This window comes from Anarhichas minor, unplaced genomic scaffold, assembly GCF_050575085.1.
Source record: "Anarhichas minor isolate MPS153535 unplaced genomic scaffold, ASM5057508v1 ptg000028l, whole genome shotgun sequence".
NCBI lineage: Eukaryota > Metazoa > Chordata > Actinopteri > Perciformes > Anarhichadidae > Anarhichas > Anarhichas minor.
In genome coordinates this window covers 3,890,935-3,911,315 of record NW_027466474.1, presented here as the reverse complement: position 1 = coordinate 3,911,315, position 20,381 = coordinate 3,890,935, and the positions used below count along the sequence as shown (strand labels likewise).

Genomic DNA, 20,381 nt, shown 5'->3' with positions numbered 1-20,381 from the left:
TGCTTTCCCATCAAGTGTTCATCATGAGTCCTCACAATGGCAGGTTATTAAACAGCAGACAGGGATGTAATTGGACCCCAGACTGATAAGACAAAGTCTTTCAGTCCTTTGACACGTCTGCACTATCACACAAACAATGTACACAGGTAGTCAGGGATAATGGCCAATAGAGAAAGTGTTTTAGAGGAAAAAAAGTTATGCAAATACACCAATTACATACACCCGCATTAAGACAGGGTTTGATCTTTGAAGGTGATTAGACGCCGGCTCTTACCAAAAACCATTTCCACTTTCACTTCTCATTTCCAAACCCAATTCCCCACAATGTGCTTTTGCCTCAGTCACTTGATTGTGTGCGTAAAATGTAATTGGCTTCATATTTAAAGACATTACGTTGTGTTTCATTACATAATGGCATTGGTGGATTGTTTATTAGGGCCAAAATTAAGAAGGTGGTCTGCAAGGAGCTTCTTGATCACAACACCCAGAGCCCTTTAGTGAAAATCCACATCCAATGATTACATGTCTGTCAATCTCAAGGCCCCTGTGCCCCGCTTCCTCTTTTAAGATTAATATGAGAGAATGGAAGCAAATTAGCTGCTAAATTAGATCGCAGTTGTTTCCATACTGAGGGGCCCTCCGAGTCTTTCTTTATTTCTCTCTCTCTCTCTCTCTCTCTCTCTCTCTCATATCTACCCAGTGAGAGAGCCCAGTGTTTCACTGAACCCTTGGGATCCAACACCATCGCAACTGGCTTCTTCGTCCTCAGATAGCAAACCAAACATCTAATAAAAAAAAAAAAAAGAGATCCATATGTTGTAAAGTGTATAATAATTGTGTATTTTGAATGATAACCGCAGTTTTATACTGAATTATTATGGGACAATATCAGACTTTATGTTTTTGCGTTGTAACTAGTGTAAGTAGCTCATGTATGTACGGTATATGTCCATGTCATGTCTGTGTCTGAACTAGCAATTACAAGTAATGTAGATAGACTAATACATGAATGCAACATGTGAGACAAACTACACAAACATGTCTATCTACAGAGACTCGTAGAAATATGTCTATTTTGTTTCTCGCCAGCTCCTTGATGCTATTCGGCTGATGTTACTTTAGAGCCCATCTGGAGCTCTGTGTGTAGTAGAAAACCGGACTAATATGAAATAACCCATCCAATTTTGATTCATAGTCTTCCAGACTCAATTGGGAGGTCAGCGTGGCAGGTAATCAACTCTGAATGCTCTGTGATTAAATCTTTGCCCCGACCTCATCTCTGATAGAGGAAATCAATCACGACGTGTATACTTGTGAAAATTGCATTAAACAGGCAGGATACGTGTGTAGTTAAACACAACTATAGAGTTTAACAATGGTGATCATAATGGAATAAAAAACAATCGTATGTTAAAGCGTATTTCAGTTTGAAATGTGCTTCCCCTCGCAAGTCAGTTCACATATATCCAAATATGACGAGCTGCAGGCGATTCAAAACATGTGATGCATGATATGGAGTGCGACTCGAATGCGGAGAGAAGGAAAGATCGGACAAAAGATCAGTTCAATAATCACTTTGAGTGTTCTCTCTAACAAACGATTTGAAGCACCACAAGCCAATTCACTCAATATATAACTGGGATTAGCAGGTGATTGAATGTGTGATTTTGTCAAAGTCCGAGCATGCAAGGAGGACACCCACCTTGGCTTCAGATTCACTGATGAGTCTCTGAGCCTCTTTGAGCTTGTCTTTTTCAATAGTTAACTGTGTTCACACACACACACAAAAAGACACACACCATGGGAACACACACATCACAACAGACACAGAGGGGCACAAATGGGGGGGGGGGGGGGGGGGGGGGGGGTTAGATAGACAGAGAAGAAGAAGAACACTAATACAATGGAACAGGTACAGTACTCAAACGCAACACAGTTCGAAAAACGAGGCAAGCAGGGGAAAGAGGAGGTCCTTTAAACAGTTAGTGACAAATACAGTGTAATATTCCCATTTTGTCTGAATTAGCTATTTGATGTGCAGAAGGCAGAGTGTACTGTACTTTTACACCTAAAACAAGATGTAATCTACCTTCAAAAGAACATCGGTGTAGTGCACTGACTGCAACATGAAAGGAACAAGGCACAGCATCACTGACAGTTGGTGAACCTTCAAAATCCTTCTTACATTTCCCTTTTCTTCTTTTCTGGCATTGTAAAATACATTTCAAGTTAACACTCTTAGATGTGTGATGGCCACTGATTTCTCACTGCAGTCTTCACTTTAGAAATGTTCCCCATTTGCTTTGATATTTCTCTGCGCGACTTTGCCAAAAGAAACAGGATGGAAACGTATTGCACAGCAGATGAAATGCAACATTTCTATGAAGTCAATCCTGGAGAACACCTCCGACCATGAACTGTAGAGAACTAAATATTTAATGTCTGTACTGGAAAAGGAGATGGAAACCTTTAGCAGGGTGACTTAAAAAGAATCATAATTTTGAAGGAATTTCAGAAAACGGTAGTAGAGAGCAATATTTAAAGCAAAGAAAAGTTCTGTTTGATTTTCATCCCCGAGGATTAAAAGTTAGAGGCTTTGAGATGTTTCAGCTTTAAAGAACGAGTCTGAGGGATTTTCAGCAGGTCTAGTACAGTACGTCTTGCTCTTTTGACCACCGTTTTAAAGATGCATGTCCAACACATTTCAATGAGGGAATTTGTTTTGCCGAACAACTGAACTGGCTCTATCTCATAACGGCACAGCACACATTATAATAGTGACTACATTGTGAGTTTCGCTGTCGTTCTCCGTCGAGACAAATTCTGTAATCAGCCAGGCCGGAAGGAAAGAGAGAGAGAGAAAGTGGTCCACTACACCTCCAGCTCCTCTTGGGGCCAAGCTGGGTCAGCTACAAGACCGTCAGGTTGTTAAAACCTATTAATGGGATGGCGCAGAGTGCTCCAATGTACCACTGCAGTGCTACATTATTCATCACATCCAGAGCCGATTCATTGAATACCTTCCTTCCCTTTCGCCTGAACGGCTGCAAGCAAAGGTTTGGGGAAAGGGTGGATGATTTCCACTTGTTGCGATGCCTCTGTCCTTTGTTGATGTTTACAGGCAGAACCTCCACTCAACTCAATCGTGGGCTAATCAAACAGACGCATCAAACAGGCATCTTGTTACAATGCCAAAGTTCCCAGACAAAGACTCTCATTAAAAGTGTTGGTTCATAAACAAGGTGAAGAGAAGCGACTCAGGCGTGCGTGTGTTTTAATGTCTGACAGGAATTCTGTCTGGGAGATGAAAGGTTAGGGTTAGCTCTCACTTCATTTATATTCAGCAAAACGCCGCGATAGCACAGCAGCTTTGATGGACAAACTGAAAGAGAGTCCTCGCGGCGATTTAAAAGGTCCTGTGCTCTCACGGCTAATGGTCTTCTACAACACTGCGTCAAGCCTGAATTAGGTTGCAAAACACATCCTTTCAGCCTATAGTCGTCCTGAAGTAGCACAAACACAGCCGTCTGAGAGGATGACTGTTGTTTTGTTCATTGCTTGAGGTAGCAATCTAATGGTCTATGTGAACACCTGCCTAACATAAAAAAAGAGGCGATAACTGAAGTGTTATTAAAGAACTTGCATACATTGGAAGATTTCTTTTTTTTTTCCTCATTAAGCCCTTACAGCCCAAAATTCGACTCTGATTAAGAATAAATTAACATGTGAAGCCTGTGAAAATTAACTGCACTTTCCATAAACCTGAACAATTAAATGGATTCACATTCAAACCAAAGTTAATGTATGCTCAATAGTGTCTCCCTTTTGTGCATACACTTTATTTATGTCCTGTTAAGATGCAGAGGGGATATTCTTATGTCCTAATGGCCACATTCGTGCAGGTTTGTGCCAAACAAATGACGTATCTTCCTGCTGAGGTTAATGCCTGCTGATGTGTGGCTCTCCAGCAGTAACGGCTCTTTGAAGGAGCATTGAGAAAAACAGAGGAAGAGAGGGCTCGACTCTCCAGGGCTCCCCTGCTCTACACTACCTGTTAATGCACCACAGTCAGTCAGTCTTCAAAAGACAGAGGCCCGTCAGGGGAGGGTGAGGGGGAAGGCGTGTTATGGGGAAGAAAACACTTGGAAACAACATAAAAAGCCCCAACAAGGGAAAGAGGGCAAGCAAAGGTAACACAGCCTGATGCATTCGCTTCTGACAGAAGGTGGAAGAAGGAGAGAGCAAGGGAGGAAAAAAAAGGGCGAGCAGGCGGAGAGGAGCTTTAGATTCTGATGGTCTCGTTAAAATAGGCGGGCATTAATCAGGAACACGGTGAGTGATGAACCGGTTTGGGGACAAATGCAGGTAACGAGCATATGAGGCGCAAGCGCGACAGCTACGCACAGGTTGAGTTCTAAGTAGGGCTGCACGATTATGGTCAAAATGAGAACCACGATTATTTTTGGATCAATATTGAGAAAACAATTATTCATGAAGAAATATTTGTATTCATGGATTTTAGGGAGAGAATATTTTTGTGGCGCTTTCATATAAAAAAAACAGCAACACTGCACGGCAGCTGGATTCTCGCAATTTCACGAGATCCCGCGAAAATCTGTGTAACAAACCATCCGGCAGCTCAGGTTTCTAAATTCCTGCTAACGCGCAAATCGTTCCTCAACATAAGACTGGTCCTTATTCACAGTACATCTCCTAGAAGTAAAATGTAAAGAGCATTTTACCAAAAGCCTTTACCCAAAACTCAAACAGAGCACTGCTTTCACTTTCACATTGTCCTACATTCCTTCTAATTAATAATTATTTGCACTAAAATAAGACTTAACGGTTTTTCTTTACCTAAATGTTGTGCATTTTCATTTTGCCCGTCTGCTCTTTGTTGTATATTACTCATCTACTCGGGATTGCAGCCACAACATTCAGGAAAGTTTTTCACAGTTTGTCGCTGCAGGGTTTGCGCAGGCAGGACAACTCCCTAAAAGTAAAGCCAAAACAGCTCGATCGCCCCCCTGCAGCAAAGTTTTCTATTTTAAACGTCAACATCGCAGTTGATCGCGTTCATTAAATTGCAGGAAGGCAAAATCTTGTTCGATTGCTATTTGATTAATTGTGCAGCCCTGGTTCTAAGAAGAGAAACGCCGTGCGACTTTGGCAAGGACAACAGCTAAAGCTTGTACTACATAACAACATTTGTTTTGGACCAGAGAACGATTGCTAGAAGACTGAAGTAAGAGTGATGCTCGGACCACCTATGCAGGTGCAGTTTATCTGATGGCGAGTGCCAACCTAAGCAACCAGAGATGAATGTTTGAAAGAAAAAGCAATCTCTGATATAAATGTAGCCATACCATCTTTCAATGCCGGTTTGTATTAAATTCCCTTAGCAGGGAAGCAAACTGCCCTTTTTGTCCCAAGGCAGTGCTAAAGTATTTGGAATTGGGTTAAGGGGGAAATAGCAGTCATTCTCTGTGCTCAAAATGGAGGGTTTTGACTGGAAAGAAATGATGTAGAGAGGGAAAAGAAATGCAATCCATCTCTGTGATGATAGAATTACATAGGGAAAGCTTCAATCGAGCAATTCGCTCATATAAAGAGCTACAACTTAAGAAGGAGATTGACCCTTTATTGAATCAAATGTTCTTGCATGGATGATAGCTCCCACTTACAGCAGCAGCACATCTGTAAGTGAGGTGGAAAGCTTTCCTTCCGAACAAATCACCCCTTTTTCTAGTGGAGCCATTACTTTTCATTGCTATGATCTCAAGAGAAACATTTCCATTCTGTATGAGATTGTATGAGATGTTTTTTTCCAATGGAAAAAGAAAACGATTAAGAGAGCTTCTGGACATACAAATTTTCACTATCTTCTTTTTCATGCTTTTTTTTTGGAAAACATACAAGATGAAGGATCCCTGAGGGAATGTAACACTGTTTTGCAGAGCAGTGAGGTTTCTCTTTATGGATTTACCTGGGACTCCAGAGACTGGATCTTCCCCTCCAGCTCTTTGATTCTCTCTTCCTTCTTTTGAGACTCGGCCTGGGCCTCCTGCCGCGCACTGAACTCCTCATCAAACTGCAAGATAAAGAGACACACGTATTTCCACGTGCACAAATCAAGATAGACGTCAAAACACACAGCTTGGTGAGCGGCACATTGTCTCCAGAGAATAGCCACAGGGCACATCAGCAGACACCAAAACACAGCGTCTTACACTCTCTGGCCAATTTCTATTCATATCTCTCATGGCCCTAGAGCCCCGTTGTCCTGCGTCTTTCTTTCAGGCCTGGCTTTCATGTATGTTGATGGATCTAACCTTTGCAGAAACCAAGCCAAGTCGCTACGATGACTTCACAGGCCCAGCAGGGTGTGCGGTGGGCTGATGGGACAGGACTCTTAAGAATAAAACATCCAGGACCCCCCTTGGTGGGGCAGCGAGGCTCCTTAAGATACATTTAAATATTGTACAAAATAATGCAGGAGGTACATTTTTAAATAAGAATGTATTCTGTTATTTCTCTCAAATAAATAAAAAGATAGAATCAAACAATCAAGCAAATAATGAATACATTTAATGATATTAAAAGGAAATGTGAGATAAAGAGAGAAAGAGCCGGCACATAACTTAACTCTGTCCCAGCAGTGTGCACAAATAAGTATACATCAGAGCATCGGCATTGATTCCTGTAATGCTGATACGGATCATGTAGCGTCACACCCAGGTATTGATCAGGGCATGGAAAATCAATAGCTTGTCTGGGAGCTCTGAGGAAGGAAAAAACTTTGCTGATGGGAGCCGGCCAACCGAGGGGGGCTGTTGGGGTGATTAATGTCTCACCTTTTTGGAGTACTCGGCAGCCTTCTCCTCACTCTCTTCAACTTTGGCTTTATCCACACACTGATCTGCAAGACAAGAAAGCCACAGTCACAAGGCACTTCAAAGGCGCGATGTGCATCATTAGCTCCTCATGTGGGATTTTCAATTAGACCTAGGACTTGTTTCTCGAAGTGCATTAGAGCTTATAGGATTGGAAATGTTTCCTTCTTAGATCTGTAAGATGTTTACAACTTAAGATGCTCTTTAAAATTGTTATAGATCATGGGTGAATTTCACCATACCTGAAAATGCCATGTGTGTTTTGAGAAGGAAAACCAGCCCTCAAGTGAGTCATTTATCTTGGCACTTCAAGGTTTATCAGCAGATGATTACATACTATTTAAAGTACCTATCTGTATATTTTCAGATGAGATTTAATTCTTTAGTGGACATACGTATAAGTCTCCTTCAAAGGTTGTGTAAAATAGATGAAACGCAAAAGTCATTGATTAATAAAATAAACAAACAAAAAAAGTCTACTCTGGGAAAGAAGTATAAATGTGAAGCTTTGGCGACTGATGCAACTGCTGTGTTGACCTTCTGAAAAAGTATTTTCACGATATGTTCAATAACCGCCTCACATACAGCGAAATCAATCATGCTGAGCAACTCTTGGCTCATGCAGATGTGCTAATATTTCCCCTCCTCTGCACTTCACTCTCACTGACAGAGAGTCTCCAAATAGTAGGAATCATCACCTAAACATTGCGAGCTGTTATCTGTTGCTTAAGGGTGTGCGTCTTGGACAAGATTAAAATCAGTCAGAGCATTAAATACGGAACTACATCAGCGTTTTTGCGAATTTTACTAAATGTTCTTTACATTTTTTCAAATGTTTTGCGCATTTCAGTTTTTCAGTTTTATTTAAGTTTGTTTTCAAATCCCATATTACACAATCACCCTGTTAATGAATCATCTGAGGGGTAGTGAATGTGAAAGTTGTAAGTGTAAATTATTGTTAGATCACACATCGCCAGGCACATTTTCCCACTAGAGAATAATCAAATCAAAAAACATCACCTTTATGTGAATGTGAAAAAAAAGAAGCTAAAAACAGAAAAGACAAAAAAAAGAGTGGCAAGGCATAATTCAGATAGCCGTGTGGATGTGGCATCTATGTCGTTGGTCTGAATCTAACAAAACACATCCGTGAAAGTTTCTCACTACCTGATTAAATCTCAGTAAAAGTGAGATTTAACAACTTATTCACTGCTGCATCAGTCCACTGTGGATAGGGTTAGAAACTTTTAATGACCCTTTGTTGGCAAGTCACAGAACTGTTGGGGACACCACAGAGAGACAAATGGTGGTATTTATTTTTCTCTGTTAGAAAAAAAAAGTCTCCATTAGCAATGCAGTGTAAATGGATGTTTTCTCTATGATTCCATGAACACTGCTGACGAGTAACTGAGGTAAATTACATTTAAACTGATTCTAAACGAGCTGAATTCATTTGACCAAATATAATGTATTATTCATCAATAATGAGATGACCCCATCGTATATGTCAAGCAACTGCAGGTGTTTGTCAGGAGAATCTCAGATCTCAGGGGGATCGGGGAGGATAATGAGAATGACTGCCAGGCACCAAAACATGTTTAGCTACATCAGTGATATGCCTCCTGCAGCACATAGTTTAAAAAGAAACAAACTGATCTTGAGAATGGCTTCAGAGTATAAGAATCTTAACTACAAGTCTTGCGGACTTTTATTTCACATATTAGACTTTTGCCAACACGTGTTAAATCAATGAGTGAGGAGTTATGCAGCAATTGTTTCATTTCATTCACGTACCAATGAGATGGGTGAAGTCCACGTCCAATCTTTTACTGTAGCCAAAGTCGGGGTCCATGCCACTGCGATGCAGGACCACCTGAGACACGCATTCTTCTATCACCTTGTAATACTGAGGCCTGAGGGGTCAGAACACATGAAGCAGAGCAATTAGACAAGCCACAGGACAAATATGAGTGACATAAACTCTACAAGGCTAATTAACCACAAATTATTCCCTTATACAAGCTAGAGGTCACAAAATGCCATGTCAAAAACGGAGCTGCTGGAGAAAATAGGCACCCTATTAAATTTGATCACTTGCTTCAGCACAATCATGAAATTAGCAGATTAATGGGCACACAGAGCCCAGGTCTGTATTAGTCTGTCCATTTCAAGGTGACAGACGGTAGCCAAGGCTACGCTTGCCCTCTTGCCTAATTTGCAATCATCTTTGCCAATTAGTGCAACCATAAAAAGTGAAATGTAAATCTAATCAGTGTAATGTGTGTAATTGAAAGCACAATGACCAGCAAAACATGTCAGCCAGTTAGGAGTGTGACTGAATGCTCGGTGTTGTCGAGCAGGGTGTCTGAATCGGCCCGAGAGTCCTTTTCCCGCCACACAGGTTGTTATGTGACCTTTTCTCGGTAACATCAACTTTAATTGGAAGTGACATTTAGCAAATACAATGGCAACTTAAGCCGAACTCCAAACTGAGAAATAAGTATTTTATAAGCATGACATTGACCAGAAATTGATGGTTGAATTCGCAAAAGACACCTTTTTTTATTTGTTATTCCTCTAAATTGGAAGCTGAGGTTTGGACTGAGGTAGATGTAGATAATTGACCCTTTTAGGATGCTCACAAAAAATGCCCTCATAAAATGATAAAAGAACTACTCCCTGAACCAGAAACAACAACAATCACAGGTGCACGTGGCCGCGACCAACTAATTGTTGCAGTTTGCGTGTGAAAGGCTGGGCAATCGCAAATCTGGTACAGCACTATGAAATCTGGAGTAGGGGTGGAGTGGGATGAATTAATTACTAGTAGGAATAATACAGTACCAACAGCTGGAGAAGGGACACGCTTCTGATTCAATAATCACATCAACTCCTTTCATCTGAATTTAAAATTGCAGGTTTCTAGTGGGCACAGAGGAGAGGCGATGTTTACCTTTGAGTCCCAAAGCACAAATATCCAGTACGACATTCAAAATATCCTTCCAGTGGCAGCTGATGTAGTTTTAATTTACAGATAGTATAAGCTCTGCCCGTCTGATGGCTCTGCATGAAGGCTTTATGGGAAGGATGCACTGATGTAACTTAAATGTCATAACTGATTTGAGCAGGCAGAGCTGTGAGCAAAATGGAATAGTTGTTTCCAAGGCTGTGACTATCTGTTGCCCATAAATTCAAAGGCTATGTTCCGTTGCTACCTTGTGGGTGGACAGGCCGCATCACGTTACCAACCAAAATACGAAAGAACACAAAATTCGGAGCCAAAGCAAATAGGAATAAATCAGCATTTAGGTGCACTGTTTTGAAAGCATGAAATGCCATACATTAAGCTTGAGCTGGCGGATTCGCCCACTCGTGATTGGAACAAGCTGGAGAAAGCTCACACATCGCCCTGCATGGCTTAAGCACTGTGGCACTCGGCTTACAACTGTCAACCGATGTACACCATATTATTATCTCAATAAGCCGCCCTATTTTCCCTTCGTCCTCCATCCTCCGCCACCACCGAGCAGATAGTGACTGGGTGGAGATAACTAGAGACGGAGAGAGTGACCCAGAACTGTCAGGCCCCTCCACAGTGGGCAGGGCCGGGCTCCAGAAGCAAGCGTATGTCCCCTGCATCATATCCCACCTCGTCTTTTACTCTGGCACCTTCGTTCCTTCCAATGATAGCTTGCAGTTCAGCCCAGCCCCAGCCACTTGATCCAGCTCTGCTCCACATAACCAGTGTAATCCCCATATCACTAGACTCCAAAAAGAGCAGATCTGCTCTACATTTACTGGGTGGGTTTGATGTGCTCCCATTCATTACGCTTGCAGTGAGAGATTAATTATCAAAAATAAACCAAGCCCCGGAGGGGAGCGCAACAACTAATGTTGTGTTACGAGGAATGACAGGAGACAGAGCACTTAAACCGTTTGCCCACTGCAGACCTTCTTATTATTAGAATACGTATTATATTATTCAATTAATTATCATTTGATGTGGATTATCATTTGACACAGGAACCAAGTGTGCTATCAATTCCAATAAAGACTATGATCAAAACAACATAATCGTTTAATGAATACAGGATATCCTTGGATCACAAAGCCAAAGTCTGTAACACAAAACATAACATTTCTAACCTACGATTAAACAATTTAAACTACAGCCGTGCATTGCTATGGTTGACAAAACATTATAGATATACTACACTACTACTGTGATGTATTAGTACTATTTCACATGCACACGATTTTGACCACTGCATGAAGAGATGGTAACTTTGAAGGCAAAGATTGAAAAAGATAGATAGTATGTATTGGAAATAGCTGCATGTACTGTAGTACTGCATCATCCATCATCTTAAGTCACACATCATTGATGTATGGGGGAAAAATACCTCAGTCAGAAATAATGGCTGGTGTTAATGCATGTGTGTGCACATGTGTGGGTTTGTCCTTGCATTTGTGATGGAGGTGGGAAAAAAATATTTCAAAAACATCTTTAAAAAGACCATCATTTTTTGTACGAGTGCTGGTATGTGATCCCTTGTTATTGCTGTCTCACAGAGGGGTACATGGACACTGGAGCCGAGGTGGACGTGGCTGTACTAGCTGGTTAATGCGAATTCTATTTCTCACTTCCTACGAATAGATGTGGAATACATTATTCATAACTCCAAGGGAGCAGCAACTTGTCTATGGTAAATTCATCTTCTTCCTTGCATCCTGCCTCCCCCTGCCAACGTTTTTTTTTTATTTTATTTTTTTTATTTTTTCTACAAAAAGGTCCGACACAGCTGGGAATTCATCAGTGTCACTCCATTTGGAGGAATGGTGGCGTTACTGCCCAGTGAATGACACATTTACTCTTCAAAGGAAAAGTAGACCAGTTTAAAATGACCTAATAATTCCAAAATACAGAATATCATCCCTACTCTATCATTTGCCAGCTGATCCACATTGCTTTGCTTCGGGTGTTTGCGCATATATATATATTTATATATACATTTTTTTTACCATATTGTATGTATTATGTACAATATATTTTATGTTTACTACTTATCAGTCAGACTGTTTAATTGAATTATTGAATAAGAGGGCCGAGCTAATAAATGTTGCTTTCGCAGGCAGCAGCTCTGGGTAAATGACAAAAGGTAACGGGAGTATAAAAGCTGGTCAAGTTTGGCTTCCAAACATCTCTTACTTTTGGGAGCATAAATGTACACAACAAATGTCTACCAGGCTTTTACTTTTATGTTGTCAAAGCCAAACAAACAGACCCACAGAGGCAATTACTACTTCCTGTAAGTAAAACATGTTCAGAGTGCTGCAGGAGGTGTTTCACATCTACTGTTAAAAACAAACAAAAAAAGCATCACATGGTGATCGGTGAACAAAGGCCAGTGATCAAACAGAACTGACCTGATGTAATAGTCGTTCCTGATGAGCAGAAGGTGCTGAAGGAGTGACAGGAAGTAGGCCTCTGAGCCAGTATCCTTCACCATGTTGGACAGGAGATGGTACACTTCATTCATATCAGTGCAGGAGCAAGGTTAAGGAAAACAACTTCATGACAGTGTTCATTCAGTCACTCTTAAGATCAACTTCCCGAGAAAACACCCATTTTGAGTTCATTATAGAGGTGCACTCCACTCCTTGTAAACATTTGCATTTGTATTAGTTCTTGTGTTGTTTATAACTACTTATTTCTCCTCGCCTCTTGTTTTCTGACAGGCATCATTGTTCAAAAGCAAACAGACGTGATTCCTCTCATCCGCTCTCTCTCCGGGGAGCCAAAGCAGTGTAAAGAGCTAACTTGAGGAGGGGGACTGGTGATAAAGAATGCTCCCTCTGGTTTACCCGTCACTCTAAACCTCTCGGAACAGGGGGAATTAATTACATGAGAAACTCGCTGGTTCAGATGTTTAAGGCAAGAATGATTGGGATGTAGTTCAGCTGCCAGATTGAAACTGACATGTACTCAGGAGGAGAAATTCCTGTTATTAAATTTGCAAAAGGTATTGATTATGTGTCTTGTGTTTGCTTTGACATCTAAAACGCATGTTCAGTAAGACAAGACGATCTTTTCTGTTCGTCCTTGTTCCAATACCGCATAATACATTATATGTATCGATTATTTGCTGAGTATTTGTAATTCCTCTTATTCACAGACATAAAAAAACGTCTGATATTGAAATTATTGAATCAAAAACAATGAAAGGACAATATGACATAGAGTACAGAGAATAAACACCGGCATTGAACAACATGCAATCTATATGCTAATGGTGGATTTCTAGTACGAGGTTAATTTAGAAATAATAAACCTTCTATTAGTGTTGTGAAAGTGTATCTCCAGGAAGCAAAGAACCCAGGAAAATGAATGATTCGGAGCCTTTTTAATTTGTGTGCTTGAGAAAGGAGGATTTCCCCACGGAGACTCATCTTGTTTGAAAAAGTGGAATAAGCCTCTCAGATATGTGCACACATGCAGACTAAAGAGACAGTAACCCTGTTAAGCTCACACTGATGAAAACCTGATTGTCATCATAACATGAAGTGCGGTTCTTGACAATGTGTGCTAAAATATTTACATAGTATTTGCATATAGTGCAACATAACGACTGCAAAGCAATAAAGTGACACTTTCAGCATGGCGATGGCATATGTTGTGATTCTCCTCCCGTCTGCTTTTGGAACAGAAAAAAGTCAGTAAAATGCACATGCAGTTTCACCTTGAGGATTCAGACTGAGCAGACCAACAGAGCAACATGTTATAATAGTTATTGGATATACTATGTCATGGATCAAACACACATGACAGATGAGAGAGGACGTCACTACCTAATATGTTTTCAAAGGTCAATCTCAAGATTTTGTCGATTCCTGATTTGTTTCCAAATAGTATTTGTCAGGTTTCATCAACAGCTAATGAGGGATGACTCAGTTAGAGAGCATCAATAATTCTGATTATTTATTTCCTCAGCACATTCTCCATTCCTAATTCTATCATCCACACAAAACAATCTGCAGCCGCTGCGATTGGAGAGGATCAATTCTTTTAAGCACTGTTTGACACTTTTCCTATTAATTTCAACAATGCCTGTAATTAAACTCCTGTTCCATATCTTTTTTTTTTTTTTTTTAGAGAGGGAGGGATGGGAATACAGGCTCCTCTGCAGTATCATTGCCCTCCCTTGTATTAGCTGAGTATGAAGCCTGGGAGAATTACCAATCCTGTGAGATTCAATTATAGCCTCACCACAGCAGCATTTGAGAGGACATGAGAAGGAGCTCAGACTGGGAAAGTATCCAACTAGCTTCATCTATCACTAAGCTGCAGACATAAACCTAATGTAGAATGCCAATCCATTCAATGACAACCCCTCCACGCTCTCTTTCCTGCTCTCTGTCCCCCTCTTTACACTCCCTCTCCAAATAATGAATAAACATGAGTGGCAGTCAAGTGTGACGTAGGCCAGTCGGCGGTGGGGTCAATCAATCACCATTTCACAGCTCATTAATATTCATTAGCGGCCTGGAGTCACCTCCTCGGCACCTGGACCTCGGCCGGACACAGAGGAGACAAGCCCCTCCAGGTTAATATTCATGAAACTGCTGCGAGAAACAAGACACATATGCAATGCTCAGGCAGTAGATGTACTGCCTGCGTGATAGCGTATGCGTGTGTGTGTGTGTGTGTGTGTGTGTGCTATGCAGGAAAAGCAACAAAGGGTAGCCGAGGCATTCGAATCATGCTCAGAGCCGGCAGATCAATACCACATTGTCCTTGGAGGCAAACATTGGGCCTGCTCATTTGTGAACTTGCTCAAGCACATCATTAATCCAGGTGCACTTTGTTTTTTTCCCCCCTCTCCATCTTCTCTCCACATACACAAATACATGACCCCCCCCCCCCTCACCTACATGTGTCAACAGAAACTGTCACTCGTGGCAGCACTCTGTGCCAGTACTAGAACTCTGGGATTTGGTGGAAGAAAGGTTGTGGGAATGAACATCTGCATAACAATGTCAGCGTCTGGTTCGTCTGCTCACAATGTCAGCCATTCCATACATAGCCTGAGAGCAGATTTGTGAATTATTAAAGGGGTCTTCTCTGGAATGCTTGAGGAAGTTTCCAACTGTGGACTAAATTACTGCTCACCTTATTATTAACTTGACTCTACATGTGCTGGAGTTGATATAGACATTGGTAGAGAGCTGGGGGAGAAAATCCACATTCCTAAAATGGAACAGGAAGAACAAGGCGTGATGATGCCTTTACATGAGAAGCCTTGTTCATATAATATAATCTGACTCCACATGAAATGTTTAATTGTCTGTTGTGAATAATAAATGCTAAGAAGTGGAATGTGTCTGATATCTTCCTCTTGAGTCTTACAACAGTACTACTTAACCCAGCGCTAACAGACAAAAGGACAAAAAGTGAAGAGGAGGGGGAAGAGAAGTGCAAATAAAAAGAAGAGTAAAGAGGCGGAAGGTTCAGATGACAGGATTATTTACCGAGAATAACTGGACAGAGATGGATATCGTGCTCTGGCTCCTCAAATCCTTCTGGAATGAACCAACCCACCAGAGCTTTTGGCCTGTATGGCTTGACCAAACCCACAATATACACTCAAATCTTGTTCTCCTTCTATAGGCCTCTTTATCCTTATAGTCACACAGACGGAGGAAGAAAGGATATTCCATCTCCGCTCGGATGTCATCAAGGCGATGGGAGAGTTCGATAGAGTCCTCCTCCTTATTCTCATTGAACACCTTCAGCTGGATGTCTAGCTCCTCCGTCTCTTTTAGCTCCTAGAATGAGTTAAGACATACAGTACAGAGCTGAAAATATGAAGTTACACAAAAGGTCATCTTGCAATGCGGATTATGATAAGCAGCCGTAGCACCTGCAGGGAATAACTTAGACACAGCTTTTAAGAATGCATCACTCTCGTGTTGGTGTTGTGGAATGCTGTTGAAACTCGCATGTGTAACTGTTAAACAGGCCTCTTGTCTGGAATACTAGAATATCAGTTTTCCGGTTCCAGCTGTAGGTCTGTGAACCGAGACGCCCTGAACCCTCTCACTAGGTATTCCACAGAGTACCCATTGCTGCACACCTGTTTCCAGCCACGAGGGGCTACGGCAGTGCTCTTTACCACCTCTCTATGAATCACCGGCAGTGGAGTTTACAGACGGAGACAGGGCCAAATGTAACCCAATTTCTGCAGGTATCAATCAACCTGCACTGTTTTTTTTGTTTTTTTTCCGGGTGCACCATCTGTCTTGTGCAACAGAGGATCGGAGGGAGGTGCACAATGCCACGAAATAGGGGGGAAGGAGAAGGGGAGGGCCAAATACATGTGTCAAGGACTATAAGAACAAAACAAATTGTGCCCTTTTTTTCAGCGCAGTTCACTTTCTCTTTGCCAACAGCTACGCCGACTCCTGAGCATAACTCATAATTACATGGACGAGCGTCAGCTTGAATGTGGGCATTAAAAGCGGTGAACGTGGCATTCATAAATGACTGTACACTGAGACTCTTTCATATCGGGGGGCAGGACTGAAAGATAATTAAAGTAATGAGAGTAATAATCAACGCGAGCAGCTGGGATGACTTATTAACAACTGGCTCGGTGACACGTTCACCCCGCTTGCTACAAATGAGAGCTTGAGTGATGAGTTGGAGCTCGTTTGCCTTCGCCTCATGTGAAGATGTGTAGGCCTGCTGATAATGATGCCAGGACGACCTGTGTGATGAGGTGCTGGCACTGCGTCACACTTGACAGAAGCCTCTACCACTAATTACACCACTACTACTACCGAATGCATTAATAATAATTAAGGCTATTCTTATATAAGTCACTTGTGTCATGTGACACCTGGATTATTTAGTTTGAAGCCTGATTGTTTTTTGAAACACAATTACATGAATATCACATGCATATTAAAGTCCTTGCATGAGCCATCTGTTAATTACGGTCGAAGAAATTGTGTTACTTCCAAGGTTGGGCACTTAACCAGCATACATGCAAGCTGTAATGTGCTATGCTGTAAGGCTTTGATTCTGCTTGGTGGACTTAGAATGTATTCAAAGAGCCAGAGGTAAGACAAGGTGCATGGTTCTAACAGAATAACCACAGCAATACTGCGTTGTGCTAATGACCAGGATTTTGACAGAACTGGCTGAATTCACTGATTGACACTGGGGGAAAAAAAAGTTATATTTGGGCCACAATCTCTTTCACGAAGTCGGCACCAGAACTTGATTTTTCAGGCGAGTGAATAATCGAACCAAACATGCTGTGAGATAAGCTTGATAACTCACAGGAAGGATCTTCTTGAGGCCGCATCTTAAAAACTCATTGCGTAGATGTATCCGGAAGTCCAGGTCATCGGGGGAGGTGACCAGGGCATTGATCAGCTGCATGCAAGCAACCTGTGGAGTACACAGACACAGAAAGAAAAGAAAGAAATAACAAATGAGAAATGAGACTCAAAAAGAGATTTTTCTTGCAAAACATATCAATATAAGATCTCTTTTGAAAACTAAAGAAAGGGGATTGCACCGAAGAGGGGAGAAAAGGAGAGAGAGCGAAAGCACAGGCCGGGTGTGTCTCCATGTGCATTATTAATGGATTTATTGGTAAGGAAAAAGCCTCGGTGTGTGTGTGTGTGTGTGTGTGTGTGTGTGTGTGTGTGTGCGTGCGTTGGATGGAGGAGGGGGTTAAGAGGAAATCACTGGTGAATTACAATGAGCAGTAAGGTGTTTCAGGGGAGCTAGTCATGGATAAGACAGTTTTCCGTGGACAGACAATCGATAGCAGGCTGAAGGATTCCCATGGACTCCATGTGAAAAATCCTCTCCTGAAACCTTGACCCTGTACTGTTGGCTCGTATCTGTTATTAATAAGATCCACAACAATGCTGGTTCTGTGTGGTTTCCTGGATCGGTTTGATAGTTTTCTGGGTCAACATTTTTTTAAACCTCTCAACCTACAAATGCAGATCCTCTTATGTCATGTCATGTCTGCATATAAGCTATTAAATACTTGCTTTTCACTCATTGTCTTGCTTTGCCCCTTAAACACTTTAAAACAGTTATTATTTTTACTGTAATATATCATTAGCGCATCAATCATATGCATCAGTTATTTGAGTTTTTGTTTGCTGAAAGGCAGAACAAAAGCTACCTGAAATGCTTGCTGTTATGCAATAATGATTTACGGTATGATACTGCATATTCCTTTGGGAAAGCACATACTTGTGGCAGTAAAGGATGCACCACCACCACTGACTATGCTGCACCAGTGCCTGGCAGCAGAGCACTTCTGCATGTTCCACGAAAGCGTGAGAGCCTCTCTGCAAGAACCCGACATTTTACCGTATCCACCAGAGGCCAGATCCCAGAAACTCCACCAAGTCTTCACAGAATCCATGCAAGTGAAGAAAGCCATGGAGCTCATGAAAAATTCTCTCTCTTCAGAGGTTGATGCTCACATCAAACATGCCTCAGTCATGGACTGGGAAGCGGTTGTGTTGTGGGTGGGGGCATTATCTGTGTTAGGTTTAGAGAGCTGCAGTGGTGCCATAGGGGGGGGGGGGGGCTCCAAACATCGTCATTAAAAGTGGCATTGCTGGGACGGTTTTTAAGTTGAAATGCTGAGTTTCTCTCGTGCTCAGCGACAAGTATAACCGGAACTATGGGAAAACACATTTTAATCACATTAGCTAAGTCTACTTCTACAGCCCATCACAGGTTTTGGATAAAAAGTCTATTAATTTCCTTGAACCCCCTGCATCAGCAAAGCATTTTAATTTACTTCACAATTAGCAGAGCTTCATGTCATTAACCGCAAAATTTAAAGGAAAGACAACAACCTCCTAATAAAAGAATATCTACTTTCACTTCCACCACCCGCCTCATCAGTTTCCTTCATGACTTTTCCTTCATGACTTCACAATCCCTGCCGTTAAAAAAGTAATTTCTGAAGTAATTCCCTGCTTTTGGTTTCACAAAAGCATGTTTTAAGCGGCGTTTTTTTTTAATCGCTGTTGTATAGTCTTTCCTGCTGCTGCAGTAAAACTAGTGAAGACGAAGAGCGGTATGGTGCTTTAGTTGCCCTTTCACATCGAGTCCTCTGAGACCCAACCTGACAGCAGCATGGGGAAAAAAAGCAAGGGAGTATTTGTAAGATGTGAGAAAACATGAGCAAGATAGTGAGAGGAGGAGAAAATGTGGGACAGAGACAAGGAAGACAAAAAGCTGAGAGGAATTCAACATATCTGCTTTTTTTTATATATTTTTTCTTAAAATTCAGTAGAGGTTCTCAAAGAAGCAGGTGCTTTTGATTAAAGCAGTGGGGATGGGGCTCCTGGTGCATTTCAATAGCCCAATGATCACATCCCATCATGTGCAAGAGGTGTAGAGGGGTTGACAAGTGGACCCAAAGACAGTAAGAGAAGCAGAGAAAGAAAAACGCATGTATGAGGACGGCTGAGGCACAACTGTCACTTGCAGTCCCGCCCGGCATCAAACGGCGTCTTATTCAGGAGAAAACAGAATTTGTGTCGATGAAAATGGACTGAGCCGACTGTCCACTGTTCACAACTCCTGCTCTTGCTAATACGTTGCTTGCTTCTCTTTAGGTTTGGGTAGTATGAATCAGTGTGTATGACTATTAGAGGCATCCTGAAATGGATAGTATTTAAAGTGCTATAGAGAAACAGTGGTAACTGTATTGGCTACTGAACTACGAGGGTTACTTTTATCCTTTAAAAGAAATAACGTAGTAAAAAAGCAGCTATGAATGCATGATGAATAGTTGTGTTCACTTCTTTTTCCTAACCTGGAGCTGCTGGGCTTCGTGGTTCTCCAGTCCTTCCACGATTGGAGCAAATCTCTCTTTATTGTTCCTCTCCGCAGCTATTGTCATGGCGGCTAGAATCTTATCCAGGCTGGAAGAAAAAAGGGAACAGGGAGAAGGCACGACACAAAAGTCAACAAACACTTTTATCACCTCACTGACAGAACATTTACTCACAATTTTCATCTCGAACGCCAGGTATCTTATCTTCCCTTGTGTGTTGGTGTGGACATTTGCTCGGCCAGTCTTTGGTCACCCTGACAAATGCTACCGCTTTCCTTCTCTTTGATTGCAACCCGGTCTATTATTGCCGCAGTATCCAATTTTGACCTCATCATGTTTGTTGCTAAGGTGATGCTGGACAAAGACGGGGTTTTACTGCAAATGTTCAGTCGTCAAAGCAATTGCGGTAGAGTGTGCTTAGCTGGGTGAAAAGGGGTGCAAGTTATAGCAGGGACCAGACTAATGTGCAAATACAGCTATTGAGAAGGTAAGCAAATTGAGCACTTGCAAGGGCTCAAGGCAGCTCATCTAAATAGCATGTTGGACCATTTCAGCCTCTAAATGTGAATGAAAGAGAAATTCTGTGCTGCATGTACAAACA

General features: G+C 41.7%; 1 protein-coding gene across 2 annotated transcripts in view; it reads right to left on the bottom strand.

Moving 5' to 3' along the window:
* Positions 1-20,381, bottom strand: part of diaph2 (diaphanous-related formin 2) — a 345,406-nt gene that overhangs the window by 212,752 nt on the left and 112,273 nt on the right. Inside the window, exons 11-18 of one of the 2 annotated variants that reach the window (XM_076102904.1) lie at positions 19,760-19,868; positions 17,239-17,349; positions 15,607-15,719; positions 12,321-12,437; positions 8,688-8,806; positions 6,855-6,919; positions 5,987-6,091; positions 1,703-1,765 (exon numbers count right to left, since the gene is read on the bottom strand). In XM_076102904.1, coding sequence (XP_075959019.1) covers positions 1,703-1,765; positions 5,987-6,091; positions 6,855-6,919; positions 8,688-8,806; positions 12,321-12,437; positions 15,607-15,719; positions 17,239-17,349; positions 19,760-19,868 — 802 coding nt within the window. The remainder of the gene's footprint in view (positions 1-1,702; positions 1,766-5,986; positions 6,092-6,854; positions 6,920-8,687; positions 8,807-12,320; positions 12,438-15,606; positions 15,720-17,238; positions 17,350-19,759; positions 19,869-20,381) is intronic. The other variant, XM_076102905.1, reaches the window with a different exon arrangement.